The 13441-nt window shown below is 43.6% G+C and overlaps 1 protein-coding gene across 3 annotated transcripts in view; it reads left to right on the top strand.

Annotated features, from left to right (window-relative positions):
* The window catches only part of VSNL1 (visinin like 1), a 200943-nt gene that overhangs the window by 66547 nt on the left and 120955 nt on the right, over positions 1 to 13441 (top strand). For 2 of the 3 annotated variants that reach the window (XM_038750475.1, XM_038750483.1), the window contains exon 2: positions 13208 to 13374. In XM_038750475.1, coding sequence (XP_038606403.1) covers positions 13213 to 13374 — 162 coding nt within the window. In that variant the 5' untranslated portion in view covers positions 13208 to 13212. The remainder of the gene's footprint in view (positions 1 to 13207; positions 13375 to 13441) is intronic. The other variant, XM_038750490.1, reaches the window with a different exon arrangement.

Genomic DNA, 13441 nt, shown 5'->3' with positions numbered 1-13441 from the left:
GTAGAATTTGGGAATCTTCTGCAAAGAGATGGTAGTTGAAGCTGAGGGAGAAAATGCTTTGTCCAAGGGAGTGGGTGGAGATAGAGAATCTGAGGGGACCCAGAACTGAACCTCGAAGGACTCGCACAGTTAGAGGTGGGAGGCAGAGGAGGAGCCTGTGAAAGAGACTGAGGAGGAGCAGCCAGAGAGTGAGGGGAAGAACCAGGAGAGGACACTGTCATAAAGCCAGGGTTAGATGGTGTTTCAAGGAGAAGGGTGTAGTCTACAGTGCCCAAAGGATATGAGAATTCAGAGTGAGGCGACCCCTGCAAAAGACCAAGTAAAGATTTCTGCCCGTTTTTAGTTCAATATTATTGACTCTTCCTTTCTAAATTAACTATATGGTCAAATACCTCAGACCACCTCTTTCCCTCCACCCAGCCCTAGCATGGACACTTCTTGGTGTTGAAATGAATGCCAAGTTCAGAATAATTTCATCATGGAGTGTGAGCAAAGAGAAGATCGAAAACCAAAATTTATAGTGTTCATTGTGATCAGTATCTGGGATTGAGAACCTGTGTGACCTAGTGGATAAAGCACGGACCTGGGAATTAGAAGGACCTGAGTTCTAGTTCCCTGTCTGCCACTTGTCTGCTGTGTAACCTTGGGCAAGTCACTCAACTCAGTACCTCGGTTACCTCATCTTTAAAACGGGGAGTAAGACTGTGAGCCTCCCTGGTTATCTTGTCTCTAACCCAGCACTTCTTAAAATACCTGGCACAGAGCAAGTACTTACATACCACTAAAAAAAAAAAAAATCAGACAGTCCTGTTTCCAGGAGGTTTGTCCCCTGTCTGGGAGAGATATAGAAGAGGATACGTTATGTTTGGCATTTTGATTGCTCACCCTCCCTTCGCTTCCTTGCCACCGATTCTCAGAGTTTGTGTGGCACTTTTTCTTTAATGGTATTTGTTAAATGCTTACTCTAATAATAATAATAATAATGATGTCATTTGTTAAGCACTTACTATGTGCAAAGCACTGTTCTAAGCGCTGGGGAGGATACAAGGTCATCAGATTGTCCCACGTGGGGCTCACAGGCTTCATCCCCATTTTAGAGATGAGGGAACTGAGGCACAGAGAAGTGAAGTGACTTCTGCAAAGTCACACAGCTGACAATTGGCAGAGCTGGGATTTGAACCCATGATTCCCTAGCCCGGGCTTTTTCCATTGAGCCACGCTGCTACTCTGTGCCACGAACGTACTAAGTACTGGGGAAGATACAAGTTGATCAGGTTGGACACAGTCCATGTCCCACATGGAGGCTCAAAGTATTAATCTCCATTTTACAGATGAGGGAACTGAGGCACAGAGAACTTAAATGACTTGGGGTCATGCAGCAGATGGGGCAGAGCCAGGATAGGAAACCAGGTCCTTTTGACTCCTATTCCTGTGCTCTGTCCAAGGATCTTGGAAATAATAATAATTATAATAGTTATTGTGGTATTTGTTAAGCACTTACTACATGCCAGGCACTATACTAAGCGCTGGGGTGGATACGAGCTAATCAGATTGGACAGAATTCCTGTCCCACATGGGGCTCGCAGTCTCAATCCTAATTTTACAGCTGAGGGAATGGAGGCACAGAGAAGTGAAGCGACTTGTCCAAGGTCACACATCAGACAAGTGGCGGAGCAGGGATTAGAACCCAGGTCTTCTGACTCCGAGGCCTGTGCTCTATCGACTAGGACACACTGGGGTTGACTGGAGAACCACTTGAAATTCAGGTAGATTGGAACACTTGAGCACAATAGCATGTATAGCCTGGGTACGCTGTGTGCTTGGCATAATAGGGGTGATGTTCTATATGTCTCAATGTTCAATGTCTGTAAATGCAAGAGATCTGAAACAAGGAACGAAGATAGAAAAATTGGCATGTGTGTGTTGCCGCAATTCTCGATACATAAATATAACTCGGGGCTTGTCAGAGGAGAAAAACAGTCCCGAAATCTTCATTCACAATTGCATGTTCACTGTTTTGATGTAATGCCATAGTTGTCCCAAGGCGGTTTTTAATAACAAGAATAACTCCCCTAGAAAATGTTTTAAAAATCAGTAGTGCAAATCCATTGGGAAAAGGGGGAAAGCAATTTTTTCCACAAATGCATATGAATATTTAAATGACCTTTGTAATATTTGAGGTACCCAAAGAGGTATCTCTATGTTATTTCTGTACTATCTAAAGCGTATTGACTGAGTTCTGTGTGGAAAATTATGCTCAGAAAATAACACTTGAGGTTGAACTTTAAATGTGGAAGCTGTTTAGGCTGAGTAAGCACTGAGACCAGTCATACATAATTAAAGATTATACTTTCATTTCTAAGAACTGGATTGGAGCTCTGGAAGGTTTAGTAATGCATCTCTTGATTAGCAAGATAATTCATGATTTACAGTTTTCTTCCTCAAATCAATTAGCTCTGTGGTCAACAAGCTCCTGACTGCATACTTGATTTCCGTATCAGACTGAAGTCTTATTAAGGCTTTGCTTAATTAAAAGACACTTTGGTGGTAACAGCTTGGAGGTTGGAAATTAAGATGAAAAATGAGTGGAAAGAATTCTAGTGAAACAGTACAGAGGTCAGACCTCGTAACTCAGATCTTGGTTATCTGTGGTCTTGAACGTGATCCTCAAACAGTGTCCATTTCAAATGACACCATCGTGGGGACAAGTGCTGGTTCCAGTCGGAAAAAACTCGGAGTCATGAGTTAGTGGCAATGTGCTTTATTTATACACCCTTCAGGAGGACTCCAGTATGTCACAAGGCGCAGGCAGTGGGATGCCAATAACAAAGAGAACTCTTATTTCTTATTTAGGTTCCAGTTCATGGGGCTGGTGCCAACTCAAATCTCTATGCCTCCGTTCTACCCTCTGTCCTTGCCCTCTCCTTCCTTCCTCCTTCTTTCCCCTCCTTTCTTCATTCCCATGTTTTTCCTGAATCAGTCAAGGGACACAGACTCTCCATGCTCCAACCGAGTTTTGAATAATAATTATGGCATTTGTTAAGCACTTACATCATCATCAGTCATATTTATTGAGCGCTTACTGTGTGCAGAGCACTGTACTAAGCGCTTGGGAAGTACAAGTTGGCAACATATAGAGACAGTCCCTACCCAACAGTGGGCTCACAGGCTAAAAGGGGGAGACAGAGAACAAAACCAAACATACTAACAAAATAAAATAAATAGAATAGATATGTACAAGCAAAATAAATAAATAAATAGAGTAACAAATATGTACAAACATATATACATATATAAAGGTGCTGTGGGGAAGGGAAGGAGGTAAGATGGGGGGATGGAGAGGGGGACGAGGGGGAGGGGAAGGAAGGGGCTCAGTCTGGGAAGGCCTCCTGGAGGAGGTGAGCTCTCAGTAGGGCCTTGCTTACGTATGTGCCAAGCACTGTTCTAAGCACTGGGGTGAATGCAAGGTAATCAAGTTGTCCCACATGGGGTTCACAGTCTTAATCTCTATTTTACCGATGAGGTAACTGAAGCACAGAGAAATTTAGTGACTTGCCCAAAGTCACACAGCTGACAATAATAATAATAATAATGATGATGATAATAATAATAATAATGATGATGGCATTTAAGTGACTACTATGTAGAAAGCACTGTTCTAAGCACTGGGGGGGATACAAGGTGATCAGGTTGTCCCACCTGGTGCTCACATTCTTAATCCCCATTTTACAGATGAGATAACTGAGGCTCAGAGAAGTTAAGTGACTTGCCCAAGGTCACACAGCTGATAAGTGGCTGAGCGGGGACTAGAACCCATGACTTCTGAATCCCAAGCCCGGGCTCTTTCCACCGAGCCACACTGCTTCTCTAGTGGTGGACTCAGAATTCAAACTCACAACCTCTGACTTCCAAGCCCATTCTCTTTCCGCTATGCCACACTTTTGGGGCACGTCCCGTAATTACAGTCTCTGTCCCTTCCATGCATCCTTTAGACGCTCCTTTTGGGCAGGGAACATGCCTACCAACTCTGTTGTATGGTATGTTCCTAAGCGCTTAGTACAGGGCTCTGTGCTCAGTAAAGACAATTGATTGATGTGACTTAAATGAGAGGGTTTGTGGGTACAAGAGAGAGAGTGAGAGACGCACGGAAACTTTGGTATACGTGCAAGAGAGTTCCTTGCCACTCCTGGAATGAATCGTCTCTTGAACTACTCTATGTGGTAGGGTTGGCATATAGACATACGCAAAAGGCTCTCTGTTTGTGGGATGGCCTCTTTCTCCAGCTCCACAGCCCCACTTGGGTTTTTTTTATAGCACTGTATAGGACCGTGCTCTGCGCACAGTAATCGCTCAAAAAAGTGCCAAATGACTTGAAAGTCAATTATAGTGGGGTCAATATATTCTTACTCTGTTATTTGTACATATTTACTCTGTTATTAATGATCATCATCATCATCATCAATCGTATTTATTGAGCGCTTACTATGTGCAGAGCACTGTACTAAGCGCTTGGGAAGTACAAATTGGCAACATATAGAGACAGTCCCTACCCAACAGTGGGCTCACAGTCTAAAAGGGGAAGACAGAGAACAAAACCAAACATACTAACAAAATAAAATAAATAGAATAGATATGTACAAGTAAATTAAATAAATAAATAGAGTAAAAAAATATGTACAAACATATATACATATATACAGGTGCTGTGGGGAAGGGAGGGAGGTAAGATGGGGGGATGGAGAGGGGGAAGAGGGGGAGAGGAAGGAAGGGGCATATAGCTATAATTCTGTTTATTCTGACGGTATTGACGCCTGTATCCAGTTGTGTTTTGTTGTCTGTCTCCCCCTTCTAGACTGTGAGCCCGTTGTTGGGTAGGGACCGTCTCTGTGTGTGGCCGCCTTGCACTTCCTAAGCGCTTAATACAGTGCTCTGCACACAGTAAGCGCTCAGTAAATACGATTGAATGAATGAATGTGTGCGCGCTCCACGGGGGGCTCTGTGTGTGTTTGTGTGTGTGTGTTTGTGTGTGTGTGTGTGTGTGTGTGTGTGTGTGTGTGTGTGTGTGTGTTGGGGGGCGGGGGGGGGGGGTTGGAGGCGGCTGAGAAGGCCAACCTGGGGGGCTTCCCCCTTTTAGACTGTGAGCCCACTGTTGGGTAGGGACTGTCTCTATATGTTGCCAACTTGTACTTCCCAAGCGCTTAGTACAGTGCTCTGCACACAGTAAGCGCTTAATAAATACGATTGATTGATTGATTAATTGATTTTATGGTATTTGGTAAGAGTTTGCTGTTTGTCAAGCATTGTTGCGGTAGAGATAAGTTAATCAGGCCAGATACAGTTCCTGCCCCACCTGGGGCTCACGGTCTTAAGTAGGAGGCAGAACAGGTATCGAGTCCCCATTTTACAGTTAAAGAAACTGAGGCACAGAGAAACTGTGACTTACCCGGGGTCACACAGCAGATGAGTCATGAGATTAGAGCCCAAGTGCTCTGGCTCACAGGCCTGTGCTTTATCCACTGGGCCACGCTACTTCCCCATGCACTCTGTTTTCTCTATTTCTTCCTCTCTTTCTCTGCCTCTGTCTGTTTCTCTGCCCCCTCTCTGTTTCTCTCTCTCTCTCTCTCTCTCTCTCTCTCTCTCTTTCTCTGTTTCTTCCTCTCTTTCTCTGTCTCTCTGTTTCTGTGCCCCCTCTCTGTTTCTCTCTCTCCATTTCTATTTATTTTATTTTGTTAATATGTTTTGGTTTTGTTCTCTGTCTCCCCCTTCTCGACTGTGAGCCCATTGTTGGGTAGGGACCGTCTCTATATGTTGCCAACTTGTACTTCCCAAGCGCTTAGTACAGTGCTCTGCAAACAGTAAGCGCTCAGTAAATACGATTGATTGATTGATTGTTCCACCGTAGTGTTTTCAGGACACTTTCTGGTTAGAGCCCAGTTAAATAATTGAAGAATGTTCTTTGGACATCATGAGCTTTTTGGGCATCAATGTGTCGTGTTAAGAAACCGCTTGTGCACATGCGCTTGGCGTTGAAATGTGTGAGTTTTCCGTACCAAAAAATTTCTCAAGAATGCAGTTGTGTGTCATGACAAGGATCTCATGACCAGGGTCTGAGGCCCCAGAACGTCCCCCCACCTTGCCCTTAATATGGATTTAGGTTTTGAACTGAAAGGCACTGTACACATTTGGATTGGATTGGGTTTGGGCAGGGGCCTGCTCTCAGCTGGGACCGCTTTTAACTTCTTGATATCTGTTTTCCACTGGGAAACTGAAGGACCATTTGAGACCAGACAGGATCTTGCTGGAGGGTGATACTTTCTCCTGAACAGCCCAAACCACTGACAAGCCCCGGGTATTTCAAACAGTATAGCCTGTAGGCACCACTGACAATGGCTCTGACTAGCTAATAATATGCCTTCTAGACTGTGAGCCCACTGTTGGGTAGGGGCCGTCTCTATATGTTGCAAATTTGTATGTCCCAAGCGCTTAGTACAGTGCTCTGCACACAGTAAGCGCTCAATAAATACGATTGAATGAATGAATGAAATGCCTAGAGGAGAAGCATGGCCTAGTGGATAGAGCATGGGCCTGGGAATCAGTAAGACCTGGGTTCTAATCCTGGCTTTGCCACTTGTCTTTTGTGTGACCTTGGACAAGTCACTTTACTTCTTTGTGCCTCAGTTACCTCATCTGTAAAATGGGGATTGAGACTGTGAGCCCCACATGGGATAGGGACTTGGTCCAACCCAATTTGCTTGTATCCACCCCAGTGCTTAGTACAGTGCCTGGCTCATAGTAAATGCTGAACGAACACCATAATTATTATAAAAATGTTCCAAAATTCCAAATCTACATGTTGTTTTCCCAGATAGGGATAATTAAATAGCATAAGTAGTATGGTAAGCAGTGTCACCTAATGGAAAGAACATGAGCCTAAAAGTCAGAGGCTCTGGATTCTAATCCCGACTCTTCCGCTTATTTGCTGTGTGACCTTGGATGAGTCACTTCTCTGTGTCTGTGTCCTCATCTGTAAAATGGGAATTGAATTCTACTCCCTCCTACTTAGATTGTGAGCCCCAAGTTGGACTGTGTCCAACCTGATTATCTTGTATCTACGTTAGCACTTAGTAGAGTGTTTGGCGCCTAATAAGCGCTTAATGAATACCATTATTATTATTATTTGCTAAGAAGTTTCCTGGGGTTGTAAGCCCCTTAAGGGTCAGAGACAGTGTCTCATTCCCATCTGTGTGGTTCTTTCCCAACATTTAGTACTGAGAACGCCTTCAAGGAGCTTACAATCTGGTGAGATTGATTGTATTCCCAAATTTGATGATTAATTCCAACGAGACATGAATGCAAAACAACTTTTGCTACTTAGCGATTAGTCAGGGTTGCTGTTGGGGGAAGTGTCTAATTAGATTCATCCCTCCTGACATTTTAGCGTGGGACAGTGTCTTAGTGTGGCATAGTGGAAAGAGCGCGGGCTTGAGATTCAGAGGACGTGGGTTCTAATCCCAGCTCTTCCACTTGGCCTGCCCAAGGTCACACAGCAGACACTTAGCTTCTCTGTGCCTCAGTTACCTAATCTGTAAAATGGGGATTAAGACGGTGAGCCCCGTGTGGGACAACCTGATTACCTTGTCTCTACCGCAGTGATTGGAACAGTGCTTGGCACATAGTAAGCACTTAACAGATAGAGAAGCAGTGTGGCTTAGTGGAATGAGCTTGAGCATGGGCATCAGAGGTCATGGGTTCTAATCCCAGCTCCGCCACTTGTCAGCTTTGTGACTTTGGGCAAGTCACTTCCACTTCTCTGTGCCTCAGTTCCCTCATCTATAAAATGGGGATTAAGACTGTGAGCCCCACGTGGGACAACCTGATTACCTTGTATCTACCTCCGTGCTTAGAACGGTGCTTGGCACATAGAAAGTGCTTAACAAATGCCATTATTATTATTATCTTCCAGAATAGGGACGTTCCCGGTTGGAGCCTTTTCAGAGGAGAGTGGAATAGGACAGGATATGATCACCAGGAAGTAATGGCCTGAGCCTTCAGTATCGTGCTTACTTTGTGTCAATCACTGTTGTAGTCACTGGAGTAGATACAAGTTTATCAGGTTGGACACAGGACCTGTTCCACATGGGGCTCACAGTCTAAACTGGAGGGAGGAGGTTTTAATCCCTGTTTTACAGATGACGAAACTGAGGCACAGAGAAGTTAAGTGGCTTTCCCAACCAAGGTCAGACAGCAAGCTGTTGGCAGAGTCGGGCATAGGACCCCCATTCCTCAGTTGGTGATGGTGCCCAGAGAACAGTGTTGTCCTGGGAGTGATTCTCTGATTGAAGTATCAGCCTCAGAATCTGGGAAGGGGGGTAACAATCAGGTCTCCCTCTTTGTCTTCTTCCAAGGTTTGTGACTGGTTCAGGTGTCATGGTCTTAGTTTGGGACAGTCATCTCTAGTAATAATAATAATAATAATATGGATGGCATTTGTTAAGCACTTACTATGTGCAAAGCACTGTTCTAAGCGCTGGGGGGATACAAGGCAATCAGGTTGTCCCACATGGGGCTCACAGTCTTTATCCCCATTTTACAGATGCGGGAACTGAGCCCCAGAGAAGTGAAGTGGCTTGCCCAAAGTCACACAGCTGACAAGTGGCGGAGCTGGGATTAGAACCCGTGACCTCTGACTCTCAAGCCCGGGCTCTTTCCACTGAGCCACGCTGCTTCTCCAGTAATAATAACTGTGGAATTTAAGCACTTACTATGTGCCAGGCACTGTATTGAGTGCTGGGGTGGATGCAAGCCATAAGGCTGGGCACTAACCCTGTCCCATGTGGGGCTCATAGTCTTATTCCCCATTTTACAGATGGGGAACTGAGGCACAGAGAAGTTAAGTGACTTTCCCAAGGTCACACAGCAGACACGTGGAAGAGCTGGGATTAAAGCCCGTGACTTTCTGACTCCCAGGACCAGGCTCCGTCCACAACGCCATGCTGCTTCTCCTTCTGTCACATTTTCAGTCTCTCGGTATTTGTGAGGTGACTACTAATCTGAACTTGATTTTTATGAGGGCCAAGAAATCTCAGAAGCAGGTAAAACTGCCAAAAGTAATTTTACAGGTTCTTTTGAAAAGCAAGCAAAAGAAAAGGCTTAACCACAGGAAAAGAGATTTTGGCTGTACATGTCATAATTCTGACAGAGAGGATTATTAAACGCAAGGGGAATGTAAAGTCCTTTTCCTGGGATTATTTTAAAATTGAGAGATACCCATCTTTGTGGCTAGGTTTAACATGAATTTTGGTACATCACCCACGGAATTGTTAGTTGTTTCATAAGTATTCCAAGAGAGTGTTTTTGAGATATCTTCATAAAATAACAATAATAACAGTAATTATGGTATTTGTTAAGTGCTTATTATGTGTCAAGCACTGTACTAAGCCCCGGGGTAAATATAAGATAATTAAGTTGGGCACAATCTGTCCCAAATGAGGCTCACAGTCTGAGGAAGAGGGAGAACAGGGATTTAATCCCCTTTTTACAGATAAGGAACTTGGGGAACACAGCAGGCATAAAGTAGGTCTGTGATTAGAACCCAGAACCTCTGACTCCCCAGCACTCACTCTTTCACCCTAGGTGTTTGTTGCTCCCATGCAACCCCATCCTAGGGTCTTTAAATTGCAACTTCCACCTTTTAGCTGTTATGTAGCTTGTATTTCTTTCCTTACTGCTGTTCACCACCCGAGAGGCAGCTGGATTTCACAAATGGTGGTTCACCCCCCAGGAGCATGCCTAGAGAACAGCAAATCTGGATGTTAGCTTGTACTTCCCAAGTGCTTAGTACAGTGCTCTGCACACAGTAAGCGCTCAGTAAATACGATTGATGATGATGATGTTAGGGGAACCACCCCTCTCCCAGATCCAGCGGCAGAACCGGTACGGGAGTGAGTTGGCCTTGCAACCAAATTAACTGCTGTGTTCCAGACCCTGTATCACACGGAGTATAAAGATCCAGTGCTAAGCACTTAGTACAGTGCTAAGTGCTTAGTACAGTACTCTACACACAGTAAGTGCTCAATAAATATGATTGAATGAATAATTGAATGATTGTCCAATGGGGGATATTATCTCCAGAAAGGTTGTGGTTGCTTACCCTGTCTGTGCCTCTTAGGTGCTGTACACTTTGGACCTGTAAATTCAGTTTGTCATCACAGTGTCTCTAGAATCTGCCCTTTCCTCTCAATCCAAACTGCTGTCATGCTGATCCAAACACACATATCCTACTTCAACTACTGCATCAGCCTTCTCCTTGACCTCCTGGCCTCCTCTCCGTATTTAACTCTTTTGGCCAAAGAAGCAGTGTCACCCATTGGAAAGAGCCTGGGACTCAGAGGACCTGGGTTCTAATCCTGGCTCCACTCCTTTTCTGCTCCATGATATTGGACAAGTCACAACTTCTCTAAGCTTCAGTTTCCTCATCTGTAAAATAGGGATTCAGTACCTCTTCTCACTCCTACTTAAACTGTGTCCAATTTGATTATCTTGTTTCTACCCCAGTGCTTAGAACAGTAATAATAATAATGATGGCATTTATCTAACAGTGTTAGAGAGACAGTAAGTACTTAGCAAAAACCACCTTTATTTTTCTCATTATTATTGGTATTATTTTTCAAAAAAAGGTCAGTTCGCATCTCTCCACTCCTCAAGAACTTCCAGTGGTTGCCCATTCATCTCCTCATCCAACAGAAGCTCCTTATCATTGGCTTATTAATATTAATGTCTGTCTCCCCCTTCAGAGTCTAAGCTTATTGTGAGCAGGGATTGTGTCCTCCAACTCTGATATATTGTACTCTGCCAAGCACTTAATAGAGTGCTCGACTGTGAGCCTGTTGTTGGGTAGGGACCATCTCTATATGTTGCCGACTTGTACTTCCCAAGCTCTCAGTACAGTGCTTTGCACACAGTAGGCGCGCAATAAATACGATTGAATGAATGAATGAAGAAATGAAAAAATCCCATCGATTAGTTTTTAAGGGACTCAATCGCCCCACTCCCATTACAATCCAGCCCACATACTTAGTTCCACTAATGCCAATGTACTGCACCTTAATCTCATTTCTGTCCCGATAGAGCCCATGCCCACATCCTCTCTCTGTCCTGCACCTCCCTCCTGAATCATATCTGATGGACCACCACTCTCCCTATCTTCAAAGCCCTACTAAAATCCTATTTCCAAGAAGCCTTCCCTAACTGACCTCTCATTTCCTCACCTTATTCTCTCTCCCTTCTGTGTCACCTAAGCACTTGGGTCGATACCACATAAGCATTTTGATATTCATCCTACCTCCAGCTCCACAGCACTTGCATACTATCCTAATATTCTGCTGCTTCCCCTATCTGTAAAGTCTTTTAATGTCTGTCCCCCCACTAGATTATAAACTCCTTGAAGGCAGGGATTGTGTCTGTCAACCCCATTGTGCCCTCCCAAGCACTTGGAATGGTGAACTGTGCAAACAGAAAGCACTCAAGAAACACCACTGATCAATTGAATTGACTGTACCTGTTTTCCCTTTTGCAAACTGGGAGGAGAAGTGACCATCCTTGGTATGCCTCTTCCTTGCAGGGATGCTGTAAATAACTGTGTTACTGGAAATAGTTTTGGGCTCCTGGCTTTCAAATAGATTAGCTGTCTGAAAGGATGGAAATTATTACTTTTATTCTCTATGCCTCAGTAACCTCATCTGCAAAATGGGGATTAAGACTTTGAGCCCCACTTGGGACAACCTGATAATAATAATAATAATGTTGGTATTTGTTAAGCGCTTACTATGTGCCAAGCACTGTTCCAAGCGCTGGGGTAGATACAAGGTAATCAGGTTGTCCCATGGGGGGCTAACAGTCTTCATCCCCATTTTGCAGATGAGGGAACTGAGGCCCAGAGAAGTGAAGTGACTTGCCCATAGTCACATAGCTGACAAGTGGCGGAGCCGGGATTTGAACCCATGACCTCTGACTCCAAAGCCCGGGCTCTTTCCACTGAGCCATGCTGTATCTACCCTAGTGCTTAGAACAGTGCTTGGCACATAGTAAGTGCTTAACAAATACCATCATTATTATTATTATTTGTTCTCCTCCTCCCCTCCCCATCGCCCCCACTCCCTCCCTCTGCCCTATCCCCTCCCCACAGCACTTGTGTATATTTGTACATATTTTTTACTCTATTTTATAAATGATGTGTGTATATATATCTATAATTCTATCTATTTTGATGGTACTGACACCTGTCTACTTGTTTTATTTTGTTGTCTGTCTCCCCCTTCTAGACTGTGAGCCCGCTGTTGGGTAGGGACTGTCACTATCTGTTGCCGAACTGTACTTTTCAAGCGCTTAGTACAGTGCTCTGCACACAGTAAGTGCTCAATAAATGCAACTGAATGAATTGAATGAAATAGAAAATTGTCTTCAAATGCAGTAGTCGATAGTTTCGGTATGAAAATGAAGAGCAGCCTTCAGTTGAAACACGCCTTTAAGAAATCCAGTTAAAAAGATATTTGATAGTTGAGGCATCTTTCTGTAATTGTGATTCTTAGAGATAATTAAAGGAGGAAAATAGTAAGGAGAATGTGTGAATTCTGAAGAAAATATGTAAAACATTCTGATGAAACACAAGGATTTATTTTATATTACTAGAGATAGTTTCCATTGCCATAGTCTGTATTGTATTGTTTTCCAAATTTTTTTTCAGTATTTTTCAAGCTGTATTGTTGCTGTTGGCAGGGATAGTTAATATTCATTCATCATTCACACTGTGGTAGGCTCTGTGAAGTTTTAAAGTGAATATTATGCAAGAGTATTTAAAAATTTAATTCATAGGAAAAGGTAACCTTTGTCACTTGTTCCAAGTGATGATAAAAGTAGTTTAATTTTTTATATTTTACTCTTAAAAAATTCATTTCTAACAAAGATTGTCTTTAAATGAAAAATGAAATGGGGAAGATTTACTGGCAGCACTGGGAATTGAGAATAATATTTCTGGAAGTAAAATTTGAAGTTCAAAACACCAGACAGATTTGCGAAGGCTTTGAAGCTGTCTTGATCAAACAGAGCGTTGAGTTCCAGCGAAAAGATTTTAGAACTCTAGGTTGGCTGCTAATCAACTTTAAAATGATCCCAGCAACTGGCCTAATTGTATTAATTTGCTTTTATTAAGGCAGGATGGGGAAACAGAATAGCAAACTGGCCCCCGAAGTGATGGAGGATCTGGTGAAGAGCACGGAGTTTAATGAACATGAACTCAAACAGTGGTATAAAGGATTTCTAAAAGATTGTCCGAGCGGGAGGCTGAACCTTGAAGAATTTCAGCAGCTCTATGTAAAGGTATGTTGTTTAACCACACATTTCTGGACCAGGGAAGGGATTTCAGGGTGCAACTTGACTTAAAATG

Source organism: Tachyglossus aculeatus, chromosome 1, assembly GCF_015852505.1.
Source record: "Tachyglossus aculeatus isolate mTacAcu1 chromosome 1, mTacAcu1.pri, whole genome shotgun sequence".
NCBI classification, from domain to species: Eukaryota; Metazoa; Chordata; class Mammalia; order Monotremata; family Tachyglossidae; genus Tachyglossus; species Tachyglossus aculeatus.
This window is presented reverse-complemented; position numbering and strand designations above follow the sequence as displayed.